Genomic DNA, 26,410 nt, shown 5'->3' on the forward strand with positions numbered 1-26,410 from the left:
TTAGCTTAGATTGATACAGTTTTCTCATGAGATAAAGCTTATTGCTGATTTGATCTTTCATGCACTTTCTGTAATTCATCCCTCATCTCTTTTGCAGTTGCACATTTGCATATACAGTACAGACCAAAAGTTTGGACACACCTTCTCATTTAAAGATTTTTCTTTATTTTCAAGACTTTGAAAATTGTACATTCACACTGAAGGCATCAAAACTATGAATTAACACATGTGGAATTATATACTTAACAAAAAAGTGTGAAACAATATTCTAGGTTCTTCAAAGTAGCCACCTTTTGCTTTGATGACTGCTTTGCACACTCTTGGCATTCTCTTGATGAGCTTCAAGAGGTAGTCACCGGAAAAGGTTTTCACTTCACAGGTGTGCCCTGTCAGGTTTAATAAGTGGGATTTTTCAAATTGGCGACATTGGTTGGAGGGGGCTGTCCATCCTATTACTGTTATTACTGACCATAAGAACCTGTCATATCTCCAGTCGGCTAAACGTCTCAACCCTAGGCAAGCTAGATGGTCCCTGTTTTTTACTAGGTTCAATTTTGTTGTCACTTTTCGTCCAGGGGTCAAAAACATCAAGGCTGATGCTTTGTCCCGGAGCTTCCCTGGTGGCGGTGACCATGAGAACCCTGCCCCGATGTTACAGAAAGGGGTAGTTATTTTGGCTCTTTATCCTGAACTGGAGGGTGAGGTGCTGGAGGCTCAGGGGGACGCCTCTGCCTCCTGCCCTTCAGGAAAGTTATTTGTACCACCTGATCTGCGCCGTAAAGTAATCAAGGAACATCATAACTCTGTGCTTGCTGGGCATCCAGGTGGTAAGGCAACCGTGGACCTCCTCTCTCGTCGTTTTTGGTGGTCAGGGTTGCATCGGGATGCAATTGAACACGTAGCTGCTTGTAGTATTTGTGCACATTCTAAGGTTTTGCATACCCGTCCGTCTGGTCCTCTTCTTTCGCTACCTATCCCTAGCAGGCCATGAACACACTTGTCCATGAATTTTATTACTGACCTACCGGTTTCTGCAGGCAAAACGGTGGTTTTGGTATTAGTATATAGGTTCAGTAAAATGGTTCACTTCATCGCTTTACCTGCACTTCCCAATGCTAAGACACTTGACCAGGTGTTCATAAATGAGATTGTGAAGCTTCATGGGGTACCCTCCGATGTGGTGTCTGATCGGGGGACCCAGTTTGTTTCCAAGTTCTGGAAGGCATTCTGTTCTCGACTGGGGGTGCAGCTGTCCTTTCCCTCTGCCTTCCACCCTCAGTCGAATGGTCCGACCGAGCGTGTCAATCAGAACTTGGAGACCTACCTCAGGTGTTTCCTCTCCGACAATCAGAAGGATTGAGCATCCTACTTACCACTGGCAGAATTTGCCATCAATAATCATCGTCAGAATCCACTGGCAGATCACCGTTCTTCGGTGCATACGGTTATCATCCACAGTTCAGTACCTTCAATGGAGGAGAAGCTTCAGGAGTTCCTGAGGAACGGTTTGCTCCTCAGTATGGCAGGGTGTTCTGTGTAATGTAAAGACCATGGGTGACGAGTATAAACGTATGGCTGACAGAAAACACTTGCCAGGTTCTGACCTGAATGTGAATGACTTTGTGGTTGTCTACTAAGAATATAAGATTGAAAGTTCCTTCTTGGAAGCTGGGACCTTGGTTTATTGGTCCCTACAAAATTACCGCCGTCATTAACCCAGCAGCGTTCCGTCTTGAACTTCCTCGGGCCCTTAAGATCCATAATGTGTTTCACAGGTCCATACTCAAAAGGTACGTAGAAACTCTTGAGCCCTCCCCTCTACCACCGCCACCAGTAATGGTTGATGGTAACCTGGAGTTCGAGATTTCGAGGATTGTAGATTCTTGTCTCCAATGTCGTTCTCTACAATACTTGGTGCACTGGAAAGGCTATGGTCCAGAGGAGAGGATGTGGGTTTCAGCGTCAGAGGTAAACGCTCCCAGATTGGTTCGCTCTTTTCACACCTCTTTTCCTGAGAAACTCAGTCCTGAGTGTCCGGAGGCCACTCGTAAAAGGGGGAAGGTACTCTCACGGGTGTGTCAGAGGTGACAGACAGTCATCCTGCAGTGGTTGGCAGAAGATCTCCATGCTTGGCAATTCAGACAGCTGCCTAAATAGGAGGCTGTCTTTAGGACCCAGTGACCACCTCCCTATTGCCTGGGTGTATATATACCTGATCTCTCCAGGTAGGTGTCGCCGGTTATACGGTTATACTCATTTCTACTTGGAACTTGGCGGAAACAGCATCACGTCCTCTCTGGTGTCTTGAGGATGTGTGCCCTGTTGGAGTTTCTTCTAAAGCTAAGTTCTTATTCCCCTGTTCTGTCTTCCCCTTTTGTCTTTGCTAGCGGAGGTTGACTAGTGCTCATCTCCTTCCACCCCCAGCTATAGCCTTACGCCAGGGATAGTAGGGCGAGGCACATGTTCGGCGACAGATGCGGAGGCTGTATAGGGACTTTAGGGGGAGACAGGGTGACGCTAGTCCAGATTAGGAGGTCACCTCTTCCCCCATTCCCTAGTGTCTGGGCTCCCTTTCCCCTCTGTGTTGCACTCATACCAGGTGTGAGAACTGACCCCCATATAACACCCCATACAGGATACTAGCCCCCATATAACGCTCCATACAGGATACTGGCCCTCATATAACGCTCCATATAGGATACTGGCCCCCTTATAACACTCCATACAGGATACTGGCCCCCTTATAATGCTCCATACAGGATATTGGCCCCCTTATAATACTCCATACAGGATACTGGCCCCCTTATAATGCTCCATACAGGATACTGACCCCCTTATAATGCTCCATACAGGATACTGGCCCCCATATAATGCTTCATACAGAATATTGACCCCCACATAATGCCTCATGCAGGCTATGCCCCATACATAATGCCCCATGTAGGCTGTTCCCCCCCACATAATGCCCTGTGCTGGCTGTCCCCCCCCCACATAGTGCTCCAAGCAGGCTGTTCCCCACCCCCACATAATGCCTCATGCCGGATGTCACTTCCCCCCATATAATGCCCCATGCAGGATGTCACTACCCCCCCATATAATGCCCCATGCAGAATGTCACTCCCCCCATATAATGCCCCATGCAGGATGTCACCTCTCTCCCTCATATAATGCCCCATGCAGGATGTCACCCCCCCATATAATGCCCCATGCAGGATGTCACCTCTCTCCCTCATATAATGCCCCATGCAGGATGTCACCTCTCCCTCCATATAATGCCCCATGCAGGATGTCACTCCCCCCCATATAATGCCCCATTCAGGATGTCACCTCTCCCCCCATATAATGCCCCATGCAGGATGTCACCTCTCCCCCCATATAATGCCCCATGCAGGATGTCACTCCCCACCATATAATGCCCCATGCAGGATGTCACTCCCCACCACATAATGCCCCATGCAGGATGTCACCTCTCCCCCCATATAATGCCCCATGCAGGATGTCACTCCCCACCATATAATGCCCCATGCAGGATGTCACCTCTCCTCCCCATATAATGCCCCATTCAGGATGTCACCTCTCCCCCACATATAATGCCCCATGCAGGATGTCACCTCTCCCCCCCATATAATGCCCCATGCAGGATGTCACTCCCCACCATATAATGCCCCATGCAGGATGTCACCTCTCCCCCCATATAATGCCCCATGCAGGATGTCACCTCCCCCCCATATAATGCCCCATGCAGGATGTCACCTCTCCCCCCATATAATGCCCCATGCAAAATGTCACCTCTCCCACCATATAATGCTCCATGCAGGATGTCACCTCTACCCCATATAATGCCCCATGCAGGATGTCACCTCTCCCCCCATATAATGCCCCATGCAGGATGTCACCCCCCTATATAATGCCCCATGCGGGATATCACCTCTCTCCCCATATAATGCCCCATGCAGGATGTCACCTCCCCCCATATAATGCCCCATGCAGGATGTCACTGCCCACCATATAATGCCCCATGCAGGATGTCACTCCCCACCATATAATGCCCCATGCAGGATGTCACTTCTCCCCTCATATAATGCCCCATGCAGGATGTCACTCCCCACCATATAATGCCCCATGCAGGATGTCACCTCTCCCCCCCATATAATGCCCCATTCAGGATGTCACCTCTCTCCCCCATATAATGCCCCATGCAGGATGTCACCTCTCCCCCACCATATAATGCCCCATGCAGGATGTCACTCCCCACCATATAATGCCCCATGCAGGATTTCACCTCCCCCCCATATAATGCCCCATGCAGGATGTCACCTCTCCACCCATATAATGCAGCATGCAGGATGTCACCTCCCCCCATATAATGCCCCATGCAGGATGTCACCTCTCCCCCCATATAATGCCCCATGCAGGATGTCACCTCTCCCACCATATAATGCTCCATGCAGGATGTCACCTCTACCCCATATAATGCCCCATGCAGGATGTCACTTCTCCCCCCATATAATGCCCCATGCAGGATGTCACCCCCCCCATATAATGCCCCATGCGGGATATCACCTCTCTCCCCATATAATGCCCCATGCAGGATGTCACCTCCCCCCATATAATGCCCCATGCAGGATGTCACTGCCCACCACATAATGCCCCATGCAGGGTGTCACCTCCCCCCCATATAATGCCCCATGCAGGATGTCACCTCTCCCTATAATGCTCCATGCAGGATGTCACCTCTCCCCCCCTCATATAATGCCCCATGCATGATGTCACCTCTCCCCCATTTAATGCCCCATGCAGGATGTCACCTCCCCCCCATATAATGCCCCATGCAGGATGTCACCTCCCCCCCATATAATGCCCCATGCAGGATGTCACCTCCCCCCCATATAATGCCCCATGCAGGATGTCACCTCCCCCGATATAATGCCCCATGCAGGATGTCACCTCCCCCCATATAATGCTGCAGGATGTCTCCTCCCTCCCCCATATAATGCCTCATGCAGGATGTCACCTCTCCCCCCCACATAATGCCCCATGCCTTCATACATATAAAAAAAAAATCAAATACCTTACTTCTCACCTGCTGCCGCTGCTCCAGACTCCGCAGCGTCCCCGGCGTCTTCCCGCTCTGCGCTGTGACGGCTCAGGAGAGAGCACGGTGTAAAGACGTCACCGCACCCTCTGACCTGAGACTTCACAGTGCAGCAGTGGCGTAAGACACCGGAGCTGCTGCGGAGACACGGGGAGAGGTAAGTATTGTGCTGCAGGGGCCCTGAGCAAGCGGGGGGGGGGGACGGACGGGCGCTGGCACCAGCACCGCACCGCTCACGGGTCTCATAGCATGCCGGGATGCCTGACGGTGAGTGGGCCCCCCTGCCTGCTCAGGGCCCTGGCACTTGCCCGGGTGTGCCGGGTGCTGACGCCTGCTCACCGATAAAGGTTTCACATTCACTCTGTGGCCTGTACACAACAGGTTGATATCATCGATGAATCTGAGCCACGTGGAGACTTTATTTTGAAATGTTTCATATGCATAAACTAGAGTCTCCTCCCACCACCCAAGGTAAAGAGTTGCGTACGAGGGCACACAACGTGCGCCCATAGCGGTTCCTGCTATCTGTCTATAGAACTTCCTGTCAAATACAAAATAATTTTTGTCAAGGACAAAATTAAGAAGTTCCAAAATGTACGAATCATGTCTGGTGTCCCCCGTAGAATGATGATTCAGAAAACGTGTGACCGCTCTAAGGCCTAGATCATGTGAGATGCTTGTGTATAGGGACTCAACGTCCAAAGTCACAAGGATCGTGTCTGTAGGCGCAGTTAACCATTTAGGTGTTGTATTAGGTGGGAGGAGTCACTCACATATGATTTTAGAGAGAGGGCCAATGGTTGGAGAAAGTGGTCTAGGTATATGCAAGGGTGTTCAATCCCTGAAACAATCGGCCTACCTGGCGGCTCCACCAATGACTTGTTCACCTTCGGTAATAAATAAAATGCCGGCACTATTGGATGAGGAGTGATAAAGAAATCCATTTTTTTCTTGTTCAGGATGTTATTACGCCCGGCTGTACAGATCAATGTGTCCAATCTGTCCTTTAAAGAAAAAAGTGGGGTCAGAGGGTAAAACATGATAACAGGACCGATTCAGTAGTTGGCGATTTGCTTCTTTGATGTACAGATCATTTGGCCCCAGGACGATGTTACCTCCTTTATCAGCCTCCCGAGTGATGAAATCTTGGTTTGCTTTTAATTGAGTGAGAGCATGCCTTTCCTCTCGGTTAAGATTATTATATTTGTGGTGGTCCAGTTTTAAATTCCAAGTATCTCTACAAGTGCTGTCAAACAAGATTTGGACCGCTGGGACATAGAAAACACCAGTGTGGCCTGGGATGGCAGTCTACCAGGGAACCTCTGTCGGGGCTGAGGGTCTTCATTCTCCTGTAGGGAGTCCAAGAGGTCCTGGAAGGTTTGTATCTCATCTGGTGGAAGGTTGTCAATAAGGGAGGGCTGGTGATATAGAAGTTTAAAAGTCAACTGTCGGCAGAAAAGGTAAAAGTCTTTCACAAGTTCAAACGTATTAAGAGTATTCGTAGGGGAAAACGAGAAGCCTCGTGTCAGGACAGATTTTTCAATGTCGGATAGAACATAAGGCGATAAATTAATAATTTGTAACTTACCTGTGTCCACCATGGCTGTAGCCCCTGTTCCTTTTTCCTTTGGTCACTGGTGCAACCTCTAGCCCTCCGGCGGCCCCTTCAACATCGCTTGGGTCTGAAGATAAAAAATCGCTCCATGATAACTTGAGCCGTGTATTGACATCCACATGGGGTTTGATCTCGGCTATACCCCGGCATCTATTCCCTTATGGCTCCACTTACAGGTTCTTCCACTATCAAAATCCACTTTGTCCCTGTGGAATTTATTTTTCTTACCATTGATTATGTCTATCTCAAACTGATCTATGGTTACCTTCAACCGTTGTTTAAAGGGTGTAACCTGGGTGTCACTGTCAAAACCCCTAAGCTTCTCCTCTCGCCCCCTAATGTCTTCTTTCAGTTTATTCAATAAAATCTGATCATGCTCAATTATCATGTTCATTAGATTAGTAGAACATTTTAGGAGTCCTGTCTCCCAAGTCTTTTGGAAGGAATCCTCAGCTTCCCACGCCGGGAAAATCTGGCCCCGAAGTCCACGGGGTACCAAACCTAATCTCTTGTATTCCTCCAAACTCCTTACATTCCACCAAACCTTAGTTAAAGATTTATGTAAATTAGTTATTTCTCTAGTCAATGCCTGAAAAATCTGAGTCAGTGGACACAATATCGGATCCTTGGTGAGGTCCCGCCTCAAAAACCCCCAATGCATGAGTACTCCAAGCCGTCTACCTGGCTGAGAGATCCATCCTTATATAGCAGCAAAAGAAAAGATGTGCCAACACTCCTGAAGAATGGAAGACAACAGGGCCAAGATAGGTCCACTTCCCCAGAAACCAACTACTAGTATGCACAATCGGAGGGCACCATTTAGTCAATGGGATCCACATGCAGCAGCCACAGAGACTGAAAATAAGCAGATGGTCTGTTTCCTGCATCCATTTGCTCCAAATATATAAACATGGGGGGGCAGGAATTGCCTTCTCTGGGTTCCTGCTACATAATTATGTGCTTGTCAGATACGACAGAAGTAGGTTTTTTTTTTGGTGTGTCCCAGCTAGGTGGGGGTTTCTTTAATATATGTGCACATAGAATACTCACCTGTGGTCTCATCCAGTATATTTACTATAGCACACCTTGCTGGGCACTCTAAGGGATTTCTAATAGGTTTGTGGTCTATATCTACTGTTTCTCTGAGTTGTTGGGCAGCATTGGGGGATTTTCTTGATGATTACGTGGCCACCGTTCTGCGACTAGCAGCAGACACAACATGAGTACATCGGCCACAACAAAGCTGTGTCACCATGAGGATGGAAGCGTGGCTTCCACCACACGGACCTCTAGCCACTCGGACCTCTGGCCACACGGACCTCTGGCCACTCGGACCTCTGGCCACTCGGACCTCTGGCCACAAGGACCTCTGGCCACAAGGACCTCTAGCCACTCGGACCTCTAGCCACTCGGACCTCTAGCCACTCGGACCTCTGGCCACACGGACCTCTGGCCACTCGGACCTCTGGCCACTCGGACCTCTGGCCTGCACACATGCGCTGAGTCTGTACTGACAAGCGCATGTCAAACATTCCTGGCATAGAGGTGGCGCCTCCTGCCTCTGCTGCACGTAGCTCCGGACCGCTCCCTCCAGCTGGTGAGGATTTTGTTTTAATTAAATTAAGCAAGATACATATATATATATAGGGGTGCAATGCAACTTGCCTCCTAGGCCCCTGATGAAGTCAATCATGTGGCGACGCGCGTAGGGCTGGTTGTTTGCCCTTCCACACTCACTTGTGAATTGTTTTTCCTCCTCACTTGATTATGTCGTCATGATTTTATGGGGCGCTCTGGTCTGGTCAGTGTAACTGCCGGCCCAGCTGACACCGTCTTTCATGGGCTGACCCGGTATTCTGAGCAGGGGTGGATTAAGAGTAGCAAGGGCCCCGGGCAGTTTAGAAGGCGCGGGCCCCCCCCCCACACATACCTGATTTATCACGTGACATGTCACATGATCCCCTGTGATAGATCATGTGATAGTTCACGTGAAATTAATTTGGCACAATATTAATTATAATATTTTTTCTTAGGCTGTGTGCCCACTATGCGTTTTTTAAGCGTTTCCGCAGTGGCAGTTCCGCTGCAGAAACGCTTAAAAAACGCTTGGTATAAGGTCTGCCATGTTCCCCAATGATAATCCCCATGTGCTGTGCACATGCTGTGGAAATTTCCACTGCGGATTATCATTGCGGAAAATCCACAGCACTACCAATTATTTTGCGGAAGCGCGGCATTTTCGCTGCCATTGACTTGCATTAGATCACATGGAATCCGCATCACTGCATCTGTACATGCAGAATCCATGTGTTCAATGTGCGGATGGTACCGGGGTGTGGAGGACAGGAGACTCTCCCCCGGACCCAGGTACCATAGAACCTGTGAAAAAAGAATAAAATAAAAAATAAATATTATACTTACCTTCTGATGGCCCCCGGTGTCTTTATCCGATGCGTCCTGGCTGCCGGCAGCTCGCGATGGTCTGAAAAGGACCTGCCGTGACATCATTTAGTCATGTGACTGGTCAAGCGACCGCTGACGTCGGCAGGCCATCAGAAGATAATTATATATTTATTTTTTACCATTCTTTTACGGTCACACTATATAAATCCATGCCGGTTGCATGGATTTATATAGTGTGACCAAGTTGTCAAGCACTTTCCAAGTGATGCTAAAATCGCTTGTCAACCCGCATTCGGAAATGCATGTGAAGAACGCTTCACATCCGCATGTCCCTAGCAGGAAAACGCATGCACAATCCGCATGTACAATCCGCATGCGTTTTTTCTGCAAGAGAGATGCAGAAACGCTCAAAAAAAATCCGGAACATTTCTGTATCGTGGGCACATAGCCTTACATTAATTGTATGACTCAATATTGAGCACACGTAGCCATCTATACACAGCAGGAGGCCGCACGGCGCCATCTATACACAGCAGGAGGCCGCACGTAGCCATCTATACACAGCGGGAGGCCGCACGGCGCCATCTATACACAGCGGGGGGGCGCACGTAGCCATCTATACACAGCGGGAGGCCGCACGTAGCCATCTATACACAGCGGGAGGCCGCACGTAGCCATCTATACACAGCGGGAGGCCGCACGGCGCCCCCCCCAGAGACAGCAGGAGGCCGCACAGCACCATCTATACTCAGCAGGAGGCCCCACGTAGCCATCTATACACAGCAGGAGGCCGCGCGGCGCCATCTATACACAGCAGGAGGCCGCACGGCGCCATCTATACACAGCAGGGGGCTGCACGGCGCCATCTATACACAGCAGGAGGCCGCACGGCGCCATCTATACACAGCAGGAGGCCGCACGTAGCCATCTATACACAGCAGGAGGCCGCACGGCGCCATCTATACACAGCAGGGGGCCCCACGGCACCATCTATACACAGCAGGGGGCCGCACGGCACCATCTATACACAGCAGGGGGCCGCACGGCGCCATCTATACACAGCAGGGGGCCGCACGGCGCCATCTATACACAGCAGAGGGCCGCACGGCGCCATCTATACATAGTGGGAGGCCGCACGGCACCATCTATACACAGCAGAGGGCCGGACGGCGCCATCTATACATAGTGGGAGGCCGCAATGCACCATCTATACACAGCAGGGGGCCACACGGCTACATCTATACACAGCAGAGGGCTGCACGGCGCCATCTATACATAGTGAGAGGCCGCACGGCGCCCCCCCCAGAGACAGCAGGAGGCCGCACGGCGCCAACTATACTCAGCAGGAGGCCGCACGTAGTCACGCATGCAGTCACGCAGACACACAAACATATACAGACATATACATACACAAAAATACATATAAACAGACATCATACAATGATATCTGCCTGCACACACACACACACACACACATGCATACATACACACATACACGCACACACAGACACCATCCCCCGGCTCCATTCCTCCTGCCTGCTCTGACTTCTCCGTTGCAGCACTGCAGGCCGGGCGCGCACTGCGTGACGTCACAGCTAGGAGACACGGCACGCACAGGGTCGTGTCTCCTAGCAGTGTCGCGGCTGGGCCAGCACAGGGGAGTTAACTGCTGCAGTGCTGGCCCGGCCGATGAAGAAGCAGCGGCTGTGCGCTGCTGCTGGGGGAGCAGTCTGGGGCCCCCCCTCCCGCCACTGCTACCGGTATGTGCCGCGGCGGCCCGCACATATAATGAGGGCAATCCAGCATTAGACACCCCGCCCGGAGCCATGGGCCCCCTGCAGGCTCGGGGCCCCTGGCGGTAGTCCGGATTGCCCTCATTATAATCCGCCTATGCTTCTGAGCAGGGTTCTGGCTCACAAGATTCACCTGCATTTGCTGGGTCTCTGCTGGGTATGTATTGCTGAACAGGCCTTGCTGTGCACAGACAAGCACCAGTTTTGCAGGTCTGTGCTCATCCATCTGGCATGAGTTACCTTTGTTGCCCCATAACTACAGCAGTGATTGCTTTCTTTTTTATTTAGTATCAGAATGATCTTTGATTATCAGAAGCAGTCTGTGTATATTCTCTGTATCATTCACATATACAGTATGTCGCTTGTATAGTCTGATGTTGGATGGGCCACCACCCAGTGTGGGGTTTACTGGGATTTTACTTGTGTTTTAACATGTCTTGGTTTTGTTCTATGACATGCTCATATATTTTTTGCATATGGTGATCACTGCATATGAGCATGCTTCTTTGTCTTGCTTATTTTCAGTCTCTGTGGCTGCTGCATGTGGATCCCAGTGACTAAATAGTGCCCTCCGCTACCCCAGACGATCCGACTGATGCCTAGCCCCCACGTCTTCCAGCGCTTTAACAACCCATCTCTTTAAACAAGCGGACCACCTCAAGTACTCCGTAAACTAACTTTCCCCCTTGCCCTCCTTCTAAATATTCTTCAGAATCTGCTCCCTCCTCTTCCTCTGTCTCCACACCCTCCGTGCACACGATAACTGCACTCCATACTTTTTTTTTTAAATCAGATACTTTATATTAAAAGACTTTTTTAACATTACACATAAACAACAATGAGGCATCACCCAACTGGCAATGCCCTTCAAAACCCACCCGTTCCCCCTCCCCCCGCCCATTACACCCCCAAAAACCATATGGCAAAGACCATTTTAATTCCAGACCGCATATTATCATATAGCTTATCTAACTGTTAAAGCATTGATAATTTGATCCATGGATACAGAGCATAATATCTGATAGTCAGCGATTAGTAGAACCTGAGAGACCACAACATTTCAGACTCAATTGAAAATTAAAATGGACATAATATGATAACCATGAAACGTGCTCCATCTACCCCAGATTTTATCAAACCTCCGTATAGCCTTCCGCTTTTTGTACACTCCCTCTTCTAATCTTAATAAAAGACGCATTCTGTCCAAGAATCCCTGGAAGCTGAGAGGGGGGATCCAGCCAATGTGCAGCTAGAAGCTTTCTGACCTGGGATCCAGCCAATGTGCAGCTAGAAGCTTTCTGACCTGGGATCCAGCCAACGTGCAGCTATAAGCTTTCTGACCTGGCATCCAGCCAATGTCCAGCTATAAGCTTTCTGACCTGGGATCCAGCTAATGTGCAGCTATAAGCTTTCTGATCTGGCATCCAGCCAATGTGCTGCTATAAGCTTTCTGATCTGGGATCCAGCCAATGTGCAGCTATAAGCTTTCTGATCTGGGATCCAGCCAATGTGCTGCTATAAGCTTTCTGACCTGGGATCCAGCTAATGTGCAGCTATAAGCTTTCTGATCTGGCATCCAGCCAATGTGCAGCTATAAGCTTTCTGATCTGGCATCCAGCCAATGTGCAGCTAGAAGCTTTCTGATCTGGGATTCAGCCAATGTGCAGCTATACTCTTTCTGATCTGGCATCCAGCCAATGTGCTGCTATAAGCTTTCTGATCTGGGATCCAGCCAATGTGCAGCTATAAGCTTTCTGATCTGGCATCCAGCCAATATGCAGCTATAAGCTTTCTGATCTGGGATCCAGCCAATGTGCAGCTATAAGCTCTCTGACCTAGGATCCAGCCAATGTGCAGCTATAAGCTTTCTGATCTGGGATCCAGCCAATGTGCAGCTATAATTTTCTGACCTGGGATCCAGCCAATGTGCAGCTATAAGCTTTCTGACCTGGGATCCAGCCAATGTGCAGCTATAAGATTTCTGACCTGGGATCCAGCCAATGTGCAACTATAAGTTTTCTGACCTGGGATCCAGCCAATGTGCGGCTATAAGCTTTCTGATCTGGGATCCAGCCAATGTGCAGCTATAAGCTTTCTGATCTGGGATCCAGCCAATGTGCAGCTATAAACTTTCTGACCTGGGATCCAGCCAATGTGCAGCTATAAGCGTTCTGATCTGGGATCCAGCCAATGTGCAGCTATAAGCTTTCTGACCTGGGATCCAGCCAATGTGCAGCTAGAATCTTTCTGATCTGGGATCCAGCCAATGTGCAGCTATAAGCTTTCTGATCTGGGATCCAGCCAATGTGCAGCTATAAGCTTTCTGATCTGGGATCCAGCCAATGTGCAGCTATAAGCTTTCTGATCTGGGATCCAGCCAATGTGCAGCTATAAGCTTTCTGATCTGGGATCCAGCCAATGTGCAGCTATAAGCTTTCTGATCTGGGATCCAGCCAATGTGCAGCTATAAGCTTTCTGATCTGGGATCCAGCCAATGTGCAGCTATAAGCTTTCTGACCTGGGATCCAGCCAATGTGCAGCTAGAAGCTTTCTGACCTGGGATCCAGCCAATGTGCAGCTATAAGCTTTCTGATCTGGGATCCAGCCAATGTGCAGCTATAAGCTTTCTGATCTGGCATCCAGCCAATGTGCAGCTATAAGCTTTCTGACCTGGCATCCAGCCAATGTCCAGCTATAAGCTTTCTGACCTGGGATCCAGCTAATGTGCAGCTATAAGCTTTCTGATCTGGCATCCAGCCAATGTGCTGCTATAAGCTTTCTGATCTGGGATCCAGCCAATGTGCAGCTATAAGCTTTCTGATCTGGGATCCAGCCAATGTGCTGCTATAAGCTTTCTGACCTGGGATCCAGCTAATGTGCAGCTATAAGCTTTCTGATCTGGCATCCAGCCAATGTGCAGCTATAAGCTTTCTGATCTGGCATCCAGCCAATGTGCAGCTAGAAGCTTTCTGATCTGGGATCCAGCCAATGTGCAGCTAGAAGCTTTCTGATCTGGGATTCAGCCAATGTGCAGCTATACTCTTTCTGATCTGGCATCCAGCCAATGTGCTGCTATAAGCTTTCTGATCTGGGATCCAGCCAATGTGCAGCTATAAGCTTTCTGATCTGGCATCCAGCCAATATGCAGCTATAAGCTTTCTGATCTGGGATCCAGCCAATGTGCAGCTATAAGCTCTCTGACCTAGGATCCAGCCAATGTGCAGCTATAAGCTTTCTGATCTGGGATCCAGCCAATGTGCAGCTATAATTTTCTGATCTGGGATCCAGCCAATGTGCAGCTATAAGCTTTCTGACCTGGGATCCAGCCAATGTGCAGCTATAAGATTTCTGACCTGGGATCCAGCCAATGTGCAACTATAAGTTTTCTGACCTGGGATCCAGCCAATGTGCAGCTATAAGCTTTCTGATCTGGGATCCAGCCAATGTGCAGCTATAATTTTCTGACCTGGGATCCAGCCAATGTGCAGCTATAAGCTTTCTGACCTGGGATCCAGCCAATGTGCAGCTATAAGATTTCTGACCTGGGATCCAGCCAATGTGCAACTATAAGTTTTCTGACCTGGGATCCAGCCAATGTGCGGCTATAAGCTTTCTGATCTGGGATCCAGCCAATGTGCAGCTATAAGCTTTCTGATCTGGGATCCAGCCAATGTGCAGCTATAAGCTTTCTGATCTGGGATCCAGCCAATGTGCAGCTATAAGCTTTCTGATCTGGGATCCAGCCAATGTGCAGCTATAAGCTTTCTGATCTGGGATCCAGCCAATGTGCAGCTATAAGCTTTCTGATCTGGGATCCAGCCAATGTGCAGCTATAAGCTTTCTGATCTGGGATCCAGCCAATGTGCAGCTATAAGCTTTCTGACCTGGGATCCAGCCAATGTGCAGCTAGAAGCTTTCTGACCTGGGATCCAGCCAATGTGCAGCTATAAGCTTTCTGATCTGGGATCCAGCCAATGTGCAGCTATAAGCTTTCTGATCTGGCATCCAGCCAATGTGCAGCTATAAGCTTTCTGACCTGGCATCCAGCCAATGTCCAGCTATAAGCTTTCTGACCTGGGATCCAGCTAATGTGCAGCTATAAGCTTTCTGATCTGGCATCCAGCCAATGTGCTGCTATAAGCTTTCTGATCTGGGATCCAGCCAATGTGCAGCTATAAGCTTTCTGATCTGGGATCCAGCCAATGTGCTGCTATAAGCTTTCTGACCTGGGATCCAGCTAATGTGCAGCTATAAGCTTTCTGATCTGGCATCCAGCCAATGTGCAGCTATAAGCTTTCTGATCTGGCATCCAGCCAATGTGCAGCTAGAAGCTTTCTGATCTGGGATCCAGCCAATGTGCAGCTAGAAGCTTTCTGATCTGGGATTCAGCCAATGTGCAGCAATACTCTTTCTGATCTGGCATCCAGCCAATGTGCTGCTATAAGCTTTCTGATCTGGGATCCAGCCAATGTGCAGCTATAAGCTTTCTGATCTGGCATCCAGCCAATATGCAGCTATAAGCTTTCTGATCTGGGATCCAGCCAATGTGCAGCTATAAGCTCTCTGACCTAGGATCCAGCCAATGTGCAGCTATAAGCTTTCTGATCTGGGATCCAGCCAATGTGCAGCTATAATTTTCTGATCTGGGATCCAGCCAATGTGCAGCTATAAGCTTTCTGACCTGGGATCCAGCCAATGTGCAGCTATAAGATTTCTGACCTGGGATCCAGCCAATGTGCAACTATAAGTTTTCTGACCTGGGATCCAGCCAATGTGCGGCTATAAGCTTTCTGATCTGGGATCCAGCCAATGTGCAGCTATAAGCTTTCTGATCTGGGATCCAGCCAATGTGCAGCTATAAACTTTCTGACCTGGGATCCAGCCAATGTGCAGCTATAAGCGTTCTGATCTGGGATCCAGCCAATGTGCAGCTATAAGCTTTCTGACCTGGGATCCAGCCAATGTGCAGCTAGAATCTTTCTGATCTGGGATCCAGCCAATGTGCAGCTATAAGCTTTCTGATCTGGGATCCAGCCAATGTGCAGCTATAAGCTTTCTGATCTGGGATCCAGCCAATGTGCAGCTATAAGCTTTCTGATCTGGGATCCAGCCAATGTGCAGCTATAAGCTTTCTGATCTGGGATCCAGCCAATGTGCAGCTATAAGCTTTCTGATCTGGGATCCAGCCAATGTGCAGCTATAAGCTTTCTGATCTGGGATCCAGCCAATGTGCAGCTATAAGCTTTCTGACCTGGGATCCAGCCAATGTGCAGCTAGAAGCTTTCTGACCTGGGATCCAGCCAATGTGCAGCTATAAGCTTTCTGATCTGGGATCCAGCCAATGTGCAGCTATAAGCTTTCTGATCTGGGATCCAGCCAATGTGCAGCTATAAGCTTTCTGATCTGGGATCCAGCCAATGTGCAGCTATAAGCTTTCTGACCTGGGATCCAGCCAATGTGCAGCTAGAAGCTTTCTGACCGGGGATCCAGCCAATGTGCAGCTATAAGCTTTCTGACCTGGGATCCAGCCAATGTGCAGCTATAAGCTTTCTGATCTGGTATAGAGTCCTCTTAACGGCTATTATTTCATCCTCTTCACATCCTATTATTTCTACATGGCCCAACACACACACACTTTAGGATATAAGGGTAGATTACACTCAAACACATCATTAATGTACTGCACACACTCTTTCCAGAATACCGCGACCCTCCTACACGTCCACATGCATAAGATCTGCTCCTTCCTCTCCACATTTTGGACACACACTGTCATTCCTTGCCCCAATGCACTGTAGAAATTTGGGATTTCTATATACTCTATGTAATAAGTACAACTGTGAGAGTCTATGTGCCTCGCATGCAGATCGTATCGGAACGCTCCCCACCACATCTTCCCATTCTTCCGAGGTTAGAGTACCAATGTCACGTCCTGCACTCGGTACTTGATTATTGCACTTATACATACGGGCTGATGACCGGATCATGCAACTTTATATGAAAATCCCTATTTATTATAATTGCTAGACCTGAAATAACAAGCACTTTTCACCTATTGTGTCCCCCCTTTTCCTTGTAGATTGTAAGCAGCGAGCAGCCGGACCCTCGCTCCTAATGTAACTGTTCACTGTCTTACCTTTTATTGTTTTTATTGTCTGTATTGTCCCCGCTTAATTGTAAAGTGCTGCGGAATATGTTGGCGCTATAGAAATAAAACTGCTTATTATTATTCTTATTATCTGCATGTATGGGTAATCGGGGTGCATGGAAGTAGTCGTGGACAATTGTACCCCAGTATTCGTACCTCTCTCTTTGCTCCTCATGTCCAGGATCTTGGTGACTTTTCTCACGCTGTCCTATTTCTACAGGTGGAGTTCCCTGACTACAACCCTCCTCTTCACAATGCTGAGAGACACGACCGGGGGTCCTACGACCCGGCACAAGAGTGAGACATTTTCTTTCTTCATCCAATATTATGGGATCTCAGAAGTTAAGTGAGGAGAGATTATATTCCAGATGCAGCAGAACGGTGACTGTGAAGCCATTCCTTAATCATAGAGATTATTATAAAGTGGCCGGGAACAAGATGCTAATCCAGCGATGGGAGGAACTGAAAAAAGAAAAAAGAGACGAATTCTGGACCACAACAATCCTATATTATCTAACCGCTCCCAGTCCTACATATCCACCCACAAAGAAACATTCTCTCAGTGAAGCACATTAGGGTTCCCTTCCAAAACACTAATGGCCTTCAAAGTGCTCCCCACATACAGTAGAATGCCAATTATATTATATACACATGATCTGATGGCCCCAGAATACATATCCTCTCACACACAGTATGATGTCCCCACAGTACATTCCCCCACACACAGTATGATGTCCTCACAGTACATTCCTCCACACACAGTATGATGTCCTCACAGTACATTCCCCACACACAGTATGATGTCACCACAGTACATTCCCCCACACACAGTATGATGTTCACACAGTACATTCCCCCACACACAGTATGATGTCCTCACAGTACATTCCTCCACACACAGTATGATGTCCTCACAGTACATTCCTCCACACACAGTATGATGTCCTCACAGTACATTCCCCACACACAGTATGATGTCACCACAGTACATTCCCTCCACACACAGTATGATGTCCCCACAGTACATTCCCTCACACACAGTATGATGTCCCCACAGTACATTCCTCCACACACAGTATGATGTCCCCACAGTACATTCCCCCCCACACACAGTATGATGTCCCCACAGTACATTCCCCCCACACACAGTATGTTGTCCCCACAGTACATTCCCCACACACAGTATGATGTCCCCACAGTACATTCCCTCCACACACAGTATGATGTCCTCACAGTACATTCCCTCCACACACAGTATGATGTCCTCACAGTACATTCCTCCACACACACAGTATGATGTCCCCACAGTACATTCCTCCCACACACAGTATGATGTCCCCACAGTACATTCCTCCCACACACAGTATGATGTCTCCACAGTACATTCCCCCCACACACAGTATGATGTCCCCACAGTACATTCCTCCCACACACAGTATGATGTCCCCACAGTACATTCCCTCCACACACACAGTATGATGTCTCCACAGTACATTCCTCCACACACACAGTATGATGTCCCCACAGTACATTCCTCCCACACACAGTATGATGTCCCCACAGTACATTCCTCCCACACACAGTATGATGTCCCCACAGTACATTCCCACCACACACAGTATGATGTCCCCACAGTACATTCCCTCCACACACAGTATGATGTCCCCACAGTACATTCCCCCCACACACAGTATGATGTCTCCACAGTACATTCCCCCACACACAGTATGATGTCCTCACAGTACATTCCCCCCACACACAGTATGATGTCCCCACAGTACATTCCTCCCACACACAGTATGATGTCCCCACAGTACATTCCCTCCACACACAGTATGATGTCCCCACAGTACATTCCCCCCACACACAGTATGATGTCTCCACAGTACATTCCCCCACACACAGTATGATGTCTCCACAGTACATTCCTCCACACACAGTATGATGTCCTCACAGTACATTCCCCCCACACACAGTATGATGTCCTCACAGTACATTCCTGCACACACACAGTATGATGTCCCCACAGTACATTCCCCCACACACAGTATGATGTCCTCACAGTACATTCCTCCACACACACAGTATGATGTCCCCACAGTACATTCCTCCCACACACAGTATGATGTCCCCACAGTACATTCCCTCCACACACACAGTATGATGTCTCCACAGTACATTCCTCCCACACACAGTATGATGTCCCCACAGTACATTCCCCCCACACACAGTATGATGTCCCCACAGTACATTCCCTCCACACACAGTATGATGTCCCCACAGTACATTCCCCCCACACACAGTATGATGTCTCCACAGTACATTCCTCCACACACAGTATGATGTCCTCACAGTACATTCCTCCACACACAGTATGATGTCCTCACAGTACATTCCCCCCACACACAGTATGATGTCCTCACAGTACATTCCTCCACACACACAGTATGATGTCCCCACAGTACATTCCCCCACACACAGTATGATGTCCTCACAGTACATTCCTCCACACACACAGTATGATGTCCCCACAGTACATTCCTCCCACACACAGTATGATGTCCCCACAGTACATTCCCTCCACACACACAGTATGATGTCTCCACAGTACATTCCTCCACACACACAGTATGATGTCTCCACAGTACATTCCCTCCACACACACAGTATGATGTCTCCACAGTACATTCCCTCCACACACACAGTATGATGTCTCCACAGTACATTCCCCCCACACACAGTATGATGTCCTCACAGTACATTCCTCCACACACACAGTATGATGTCCCCACAGTACATTCCCCCACACACAGTATGATGTCCCCACAGTACATTCCTCCCACACACAGTATGATGTCCCCACAGTACATTCCCCCCACACACAGTATGATGTCCCCACAGTACATTCCCTCCACACACACAGTATGATGTCTCCACAGTACATTCCTCCACACACAGTATGATGTCCTCACAGTACATTCCCCCCACACACAGTATGATGTCCTCACAGTACATTCCTCCACACACACAGTATGATGTCTCCACAGTACATTCCCCCACACACAGTATGATGTCCCCACAGTACATTCCCTCCACACACACAGTATGATGTCCCCACAGTACATTCCCGCCACACACAGTATGATGTCCCCACAGTACATTCTCCCACGCACAGTATGATGTCTTCACAGTACATTCCCCCCACACACAGTATGATGTCCCCACAGTACATTCTCCCACACACAGTATGATGTCCCCACAGTACATTCCCCCACACACAGTATGATGTCCTTCCAGTACATTACCCCACACACAGTATGATGTTCCCACAGTACATTCCCCCACACACAGTATGATGTTCCCACAGTACATTCCCTCCGCACACACAGTATGATGTCCCCTTAGTACATTCCCCCCACACACAGTATGATGTCCTCACAGTACATTCCCCCCACACACAGTATGATGTCCCCACAGTACATTCTCCCACACACAGTATGATTTCCCCACAGTACATTCCCCCACACACAGTATGATGTCCCCACAGTACATTCCTCCACACACAGTATGATGTCCTCACAGTACATTCCCTCCACACACAGTATGATGTCCCCACAGTACATTCCCCCACACACAGTATGATGTCCTCACAGTACATTCCCTCCACACACAGTATGATGTCCCCACAGTACATTCCCCCACACACAGTATGATGTCCCCACAGTACATTCCCCCACACACAGTATGATGCCCCCACAGTACATTCCCCCACACACAGTATGATGTCCCCACAGTACATTCCCCACACACAGTATGATGTCCCCACAGTACATTCCCCCACACACAGTATGATGTCCTCACAGTACATTCCCCCCACACACAGTATGATGTCTCCACAGTACATTCCCCCACACACACAGTATGATGTCCTCACAGTACATTCCCCCACACACAGTATGATGTCTCCACAGTACATTCCCCCACACACTGTATGATGTCCCCACAATACATTCCCCTCACACACAGTATAATGTCCCCACAGTACATTCCCTCCACACACAGTATGATGTCCCCACAGTACATTCCCTCACACACAGTATGATGTCCCCACAGTACATTCCCCCACACATAGTATGATGTCCCCACAGTACATTCCCTCCACACACAGTATGATGTCCCCACAGTACATTCTCCCACACACAGTATGATGTCCCCACAGTACATTCCCCCACACACAGTATGATGTCTCCACAGTACATTCCCCACACACAGTATGATGTCCCCACAGTACATTCCCCCACACACAGTATGATGTCCTCACAGTACATTCCCCCCACACACAGTGTGATGTCCCCACAGTACATTCCCTCACACACAGTATGATGTCCCCACAGTACATTCCTCCCACACACAGTATGATGTCCCCACAGTACATTCCCTCCACACACACAGTATGATGTCTCCACAGTACATTCCTCCCACACACAGTATGATGTCCCCACAGTACATTCCTCCCACACACAGTATGATGTCCCCACAGTACATTCCCCCACACACAGTATGATGTCCCCACAGTACATTCCCCCACACACAGTATGATGCCCCCACAGTACATTCCCCCACACACAGTATGATGTCCCCACAGTACATTCCCCACACACAGTATGATGTCCCCACAGTACATTCCCCCACACACAGTATGATGTCCTCACAGTACATTCCCCCCACACACAGTATGATGTCTCCACAGTACATTCCCCCACACACACAGTATGATGTCCTCACAGTACATTCCCCCACACACAGTATGATGTCTCCACAGTACATTCCCCCACACACTGTATGATGTCCCCACAATACATTACCCTCACACACAGTATAATGTCCCCACAGTACATTCCCTCCACACACAGTATGATGTCCCCACAGTACATTCCCTCACACACAGTATGATGTCCCCACAGTACATTCCCCCACACATAGTATGATGTCCCCACAGTACATTCCCTCCACACACAGTATGATGTCCCCACAGTACATTCTCCCACACACAGTATGATGTCCCCACAGTACATTCCCCCACACACAGTATGATGTCTCCACAGTACATTCCCCACACACAGTATGATGTCCCCACAGTACATTCCCCCACACACAGTATGATGTCCTCACAGTACATTCCCCCCACACACAGTATGATGTCCCCACAGTACATTCCCCCCACACACAGTATGATGTCTCCACATTACATCCTCCCCCACACAGTATGATGTCCCCACAGTACATTCCCCCCACACACAGTATGATGTCCCCACAGTACATTCCCCCACACACTGTATGATGTCTCCACAGTACATTCCCCCCACACAGTATGATGTCCCCACAGTACATTCCCCCCACACACAGTATTATGTCCCCACAGTACATTCCCCCACACACTGTATGATGTCTCCACAGTACATTCCCCCCACACACAGTATAATGTCCCCACAGTACATTCCCCCCCACACACAGTATGATGTCTCCACAGTACATCCTCCCCCACACAGTATGATGTCCCCACAGTACATTCCCCCCACACACAGTATGATGTCCCCACAGTACATTCCCCCACACACTGTATGATGTCTCCACAGTACATTCCCCCCACACACAGTATGATGTCCTCACAGTTCATTCGCCCCACACACAGTATGATGTCCCCACAGTACATTCCCCCACACACAGTATGATGTCCTTCCAGTACATTCCCCCACACACAGTATGATGTCCCAACAGTACATTCCCCCACACACAGTATAATGTCTCCACAGTACATTCCCTCCGCACACAGTATGATGTCTCCACAGTACATTCCCCCCACACACAGTATGATGTCCCCACAGTACATTCCCCCCACACACAGTATGATGACCCCACAGTACATTCCCCCCACACACAGTATGATGTCCTCACAGTACATTCCCCCACACACAGTATGATGTCTCCACAGTACATTCCCCCCACACACAGTATGATGTCCCCACAGTACATTCCCCCCACACACAGTATGATGTCCCCACTGTACATTCCCCCACACACAGTATGATGTCTCCACAGTACACCCCCCCCCACACAGTATGATGTCTCCACAGTACATTCCCTCCACACACAGTATGATGTCTCCACAGTACATTCCCTCCACACACAGTATGATGTCTCCACAGTACATTCCCCCCACACACAGTATGATGTCCCCACAGTACATTCCCCCCACACACAGTATGATGTCCCCACAGTACATTCCCCCCACACACAGTATGATGTCCCAACAGTACATTCCCCCACACACAGTATGATGTCTCCACAGTACATTCCCTCCACACACAGTATGATGTCTCCACAGTACATTCCCACCACACACAGTATGATGTCCCCACAGTACATTCCCCCCACACACAGTATGATGTCCCCACAGTACATTCCCCCACACACAGTATGGTGTCCTCACAGTACATTCCCCCCACACAGTATGATGTCCCCATAGTACATTCCCCACACACAGTATGATGTCCTCACAGTACATTCCCCCACACACAGTATGATGTCCCCACAATACATTCCCCACACACAGTATGATGTCCCCCAGTACATTCCCCTACACACAGTATGATGTCCCCACAATACATTCCCCACACACAGTATGATGTCCCCACAGTACATTCCCCTACACACAGTATGATGTCCCCACAGTACATTCCCCCCCACACAGTTTGATGTCTCCACAGTACATTCCCTCCACACACAGTATGATGTCTCCACAGCACATTCCCCCCACACACAGTATGATGTCCCCACAGTACATTCCCCCCCACACACAGTATGATGTCCCCACAGTACATTCCCCACACACACAGTATGATGTCCCTACAGTACATTCCCCCACACACAGTATGATGTCTCCACAGTACATTCCCCCCACACACAGTATGATGTCTCCACAGTACATTCCCCCCACACACAGTATGATGTCCCCACAGTACATTCCTCCCACACACAGTATGATGTCTCCACAGTACATTCCCCCACACACAGTATGATGTCTCCACAGTACATTCCTCCCACACACAGTATGATGTCTCCACAGTACATTCCCCACACACATTATGATGTCCCCACAGAACATTCCCCACACACAGTATGATGTCTCCACAGTACATTCCTCCACACACAGCATGATGTCCCCACAGTACATTCCCCCCACACACAGTATGATGTCCCCACAGTACATTCCCCCACACACAGTATGATGTCCCCACAGTACATTCCCCACACACAGTATGATGTCCCCACAGTACATTCCCCCCACACACAGTATGATGTCCTCACAGTACATTCCCCCACACACAGTATGATGTCCCCACAGTACATTCCCCACACACAGTATGATGTCCTCACAGTACATTCCCCGCACACAGTATGATGTCCCCACAGTACATTCCCCCACACATAGTATGATGTCCTCACAGTACATTCCCCACACACAGTATGATGTCCCCACAGTACATTCCTCCACACACAGTATGATGTCCTCACAGTACATTCCCCCCACACACAGTATGATGTCCCCACAGTACATTCCCCACACACAGTATGATATCTCCACAGCACATTCCCCCCACACACAGTATGATGTCCTCACAGTACATTCCCCCCACACAGTATGTTGTCCTCACAGTACATTCCCCCACACACAGTATGATGTCCCCACAGTACATTCCCCACACACAGTATGTTGTCCTCACAGTACATTCCCCCACACACAGTATGATGTCCCCACAGTACATTCCTCCACACACAGTATGATGTCCTCACAGTACATTCCCCCACACAGTATAATGTCTCCACAGTACATTCCCTCCACACAGTATGTTGTCCTCACAGTACATTCCCCACACACAGTATGATGTCCCCACAGTACATTCCCCACACACAGTATGTTGTCCTCACCGTACATTCCCCACACACAGTATGATGTCCCCACAGTACATTCCTCCCACACACAGTATGATGTCCTCACAGTACATTCCCCCACACAGTATGATGTCCCCACAGTACATTCCTCCCACACAAAGTATGATGTCCTCACAGTACATTCCCCCACACAGTATGATGTCCCCACAGTACATTCCCCCACACAGTATAATGTCTCCACAGTACATTCCCTCCTCACAGTATGTTGTCCTCACAGTACATTCCCACACACAGTATGATGTCCCCACAGTACATTCCCCACACACAGTATGTTGTCCTCACAGTACATTCCCCACACACAGTATGATGTCCCCACAGTACATTCCTCCCACACACAGTATGATGTCCTCACAGTACATTCCCCCACACACAGTATGATGTCCCCACAGTGCATTCCCCCACACACAGTATGATGTCTCCACAGTACATTCCTCCCACACACAGTATGATGTCTCCACGGTACATTCCCCCACACACAGTATGATGTCCTCACAGTACATTCCCCCACACACAGTATGATGTCCCCACAGTACATTCCCCCACACACAGTATGATGTCTCCACAGTACATTCCTCCACACACAGTATGATGTCCCCACAGTACATTCCCCCCACACACAGTATGATGTCCCCACAGTACATTCCCCCACATACAATATGATGTCCCCACAGTACATTCCTCACACACAGTATGATGTCCCCACAGTACATTCCCCCCACACACAGTATGATGTCCCCACAGTACATTCCTCACACACAGTATGATGTCCCCACAGTACATTCCCCACACACAGTATGATGTCCTCACATTACATTCCCCCACACACAGTATGATGTCCTCACAGTACATTCCCCACACACAGTATGATGTCCTCACAGTACATTCCCCCCACACACAGTATGATGTCCCCACAGTACATTCCCCACACACAGTATGATGTCCCCACAGTACATTCCCCACACACAGTATAATGTCCCCACAGTACATTCCCCCACACACAGTATGATATCCCCACAGTACATTCCCCACACACAGTATAATGTCCCCACAGTACATTCCCCCCACACACAGTATGATGTCCTCACAGTACATTCCCCCACGCACAGTATGATGTCCCCACAGTACATTCTCCCACGCACAGTATGATGTCCCCAGAGTACATTCCCCCCACACACAGTATGATGTCCCCACAGTACATTCTCCCACGCACAGTATGATGTCCCCACAGTACATTCCCCCCACACACAGTATGATGTCCCCACAGTACATTCCCCACACACAGTATGATGTCCCCACAGTACATTCCCTCCACACACACAGTATGATGTCCCCACAGTACATTC

At 49.1% G+C, this 26,410-nt stretch overlaps 1 protein-coding gene across 3 annotated transcripts in view; it reads left to right on the plus strand.

Annotated features, from left to right (window-relative positions):
• The window catches only part of LOC141190223 (transient receptor potential cation channel subfamily M member 2-like), a 399,780-nt gene that overhangs the window by 325,960 nt on the left and 47,410 nt on the right, over nucleotides 1-26,410 (plus strand). For all 3 annotated transcript variants that reach the window (XM_073661205.1, XM_073661206.1, XM_073661207.1), the window contains one exon: nucleotides 17,275-17,351. In XM_073661205.1, coding sequence (XP_073517306.1) covers nucleotides 17,275-17,351 — 77 coding nt within the window. The remainder of the gene's footprint in view (nucleotides 1-17,274; nucleotides 17,352-26,410) is intronic.

Source organism: Phyllobates terribilis, unplaced genomic scaffold (assembly GCF_046119375.1).
Source record: "Phyllobates terribilis strain yellow unplaced genomic scaffold, ASM4611937v1 Scaffold_2__4_contigs__length_985480577, whole genome shotgun sequence".
Classification (NCBI taxonomy): domain Eukaryota; kingdom Metazoa; phylum Chordata; class Amphibia; order Anura; family Dendrobatidae; genus Phyllobates; species Phyllobates terribilis.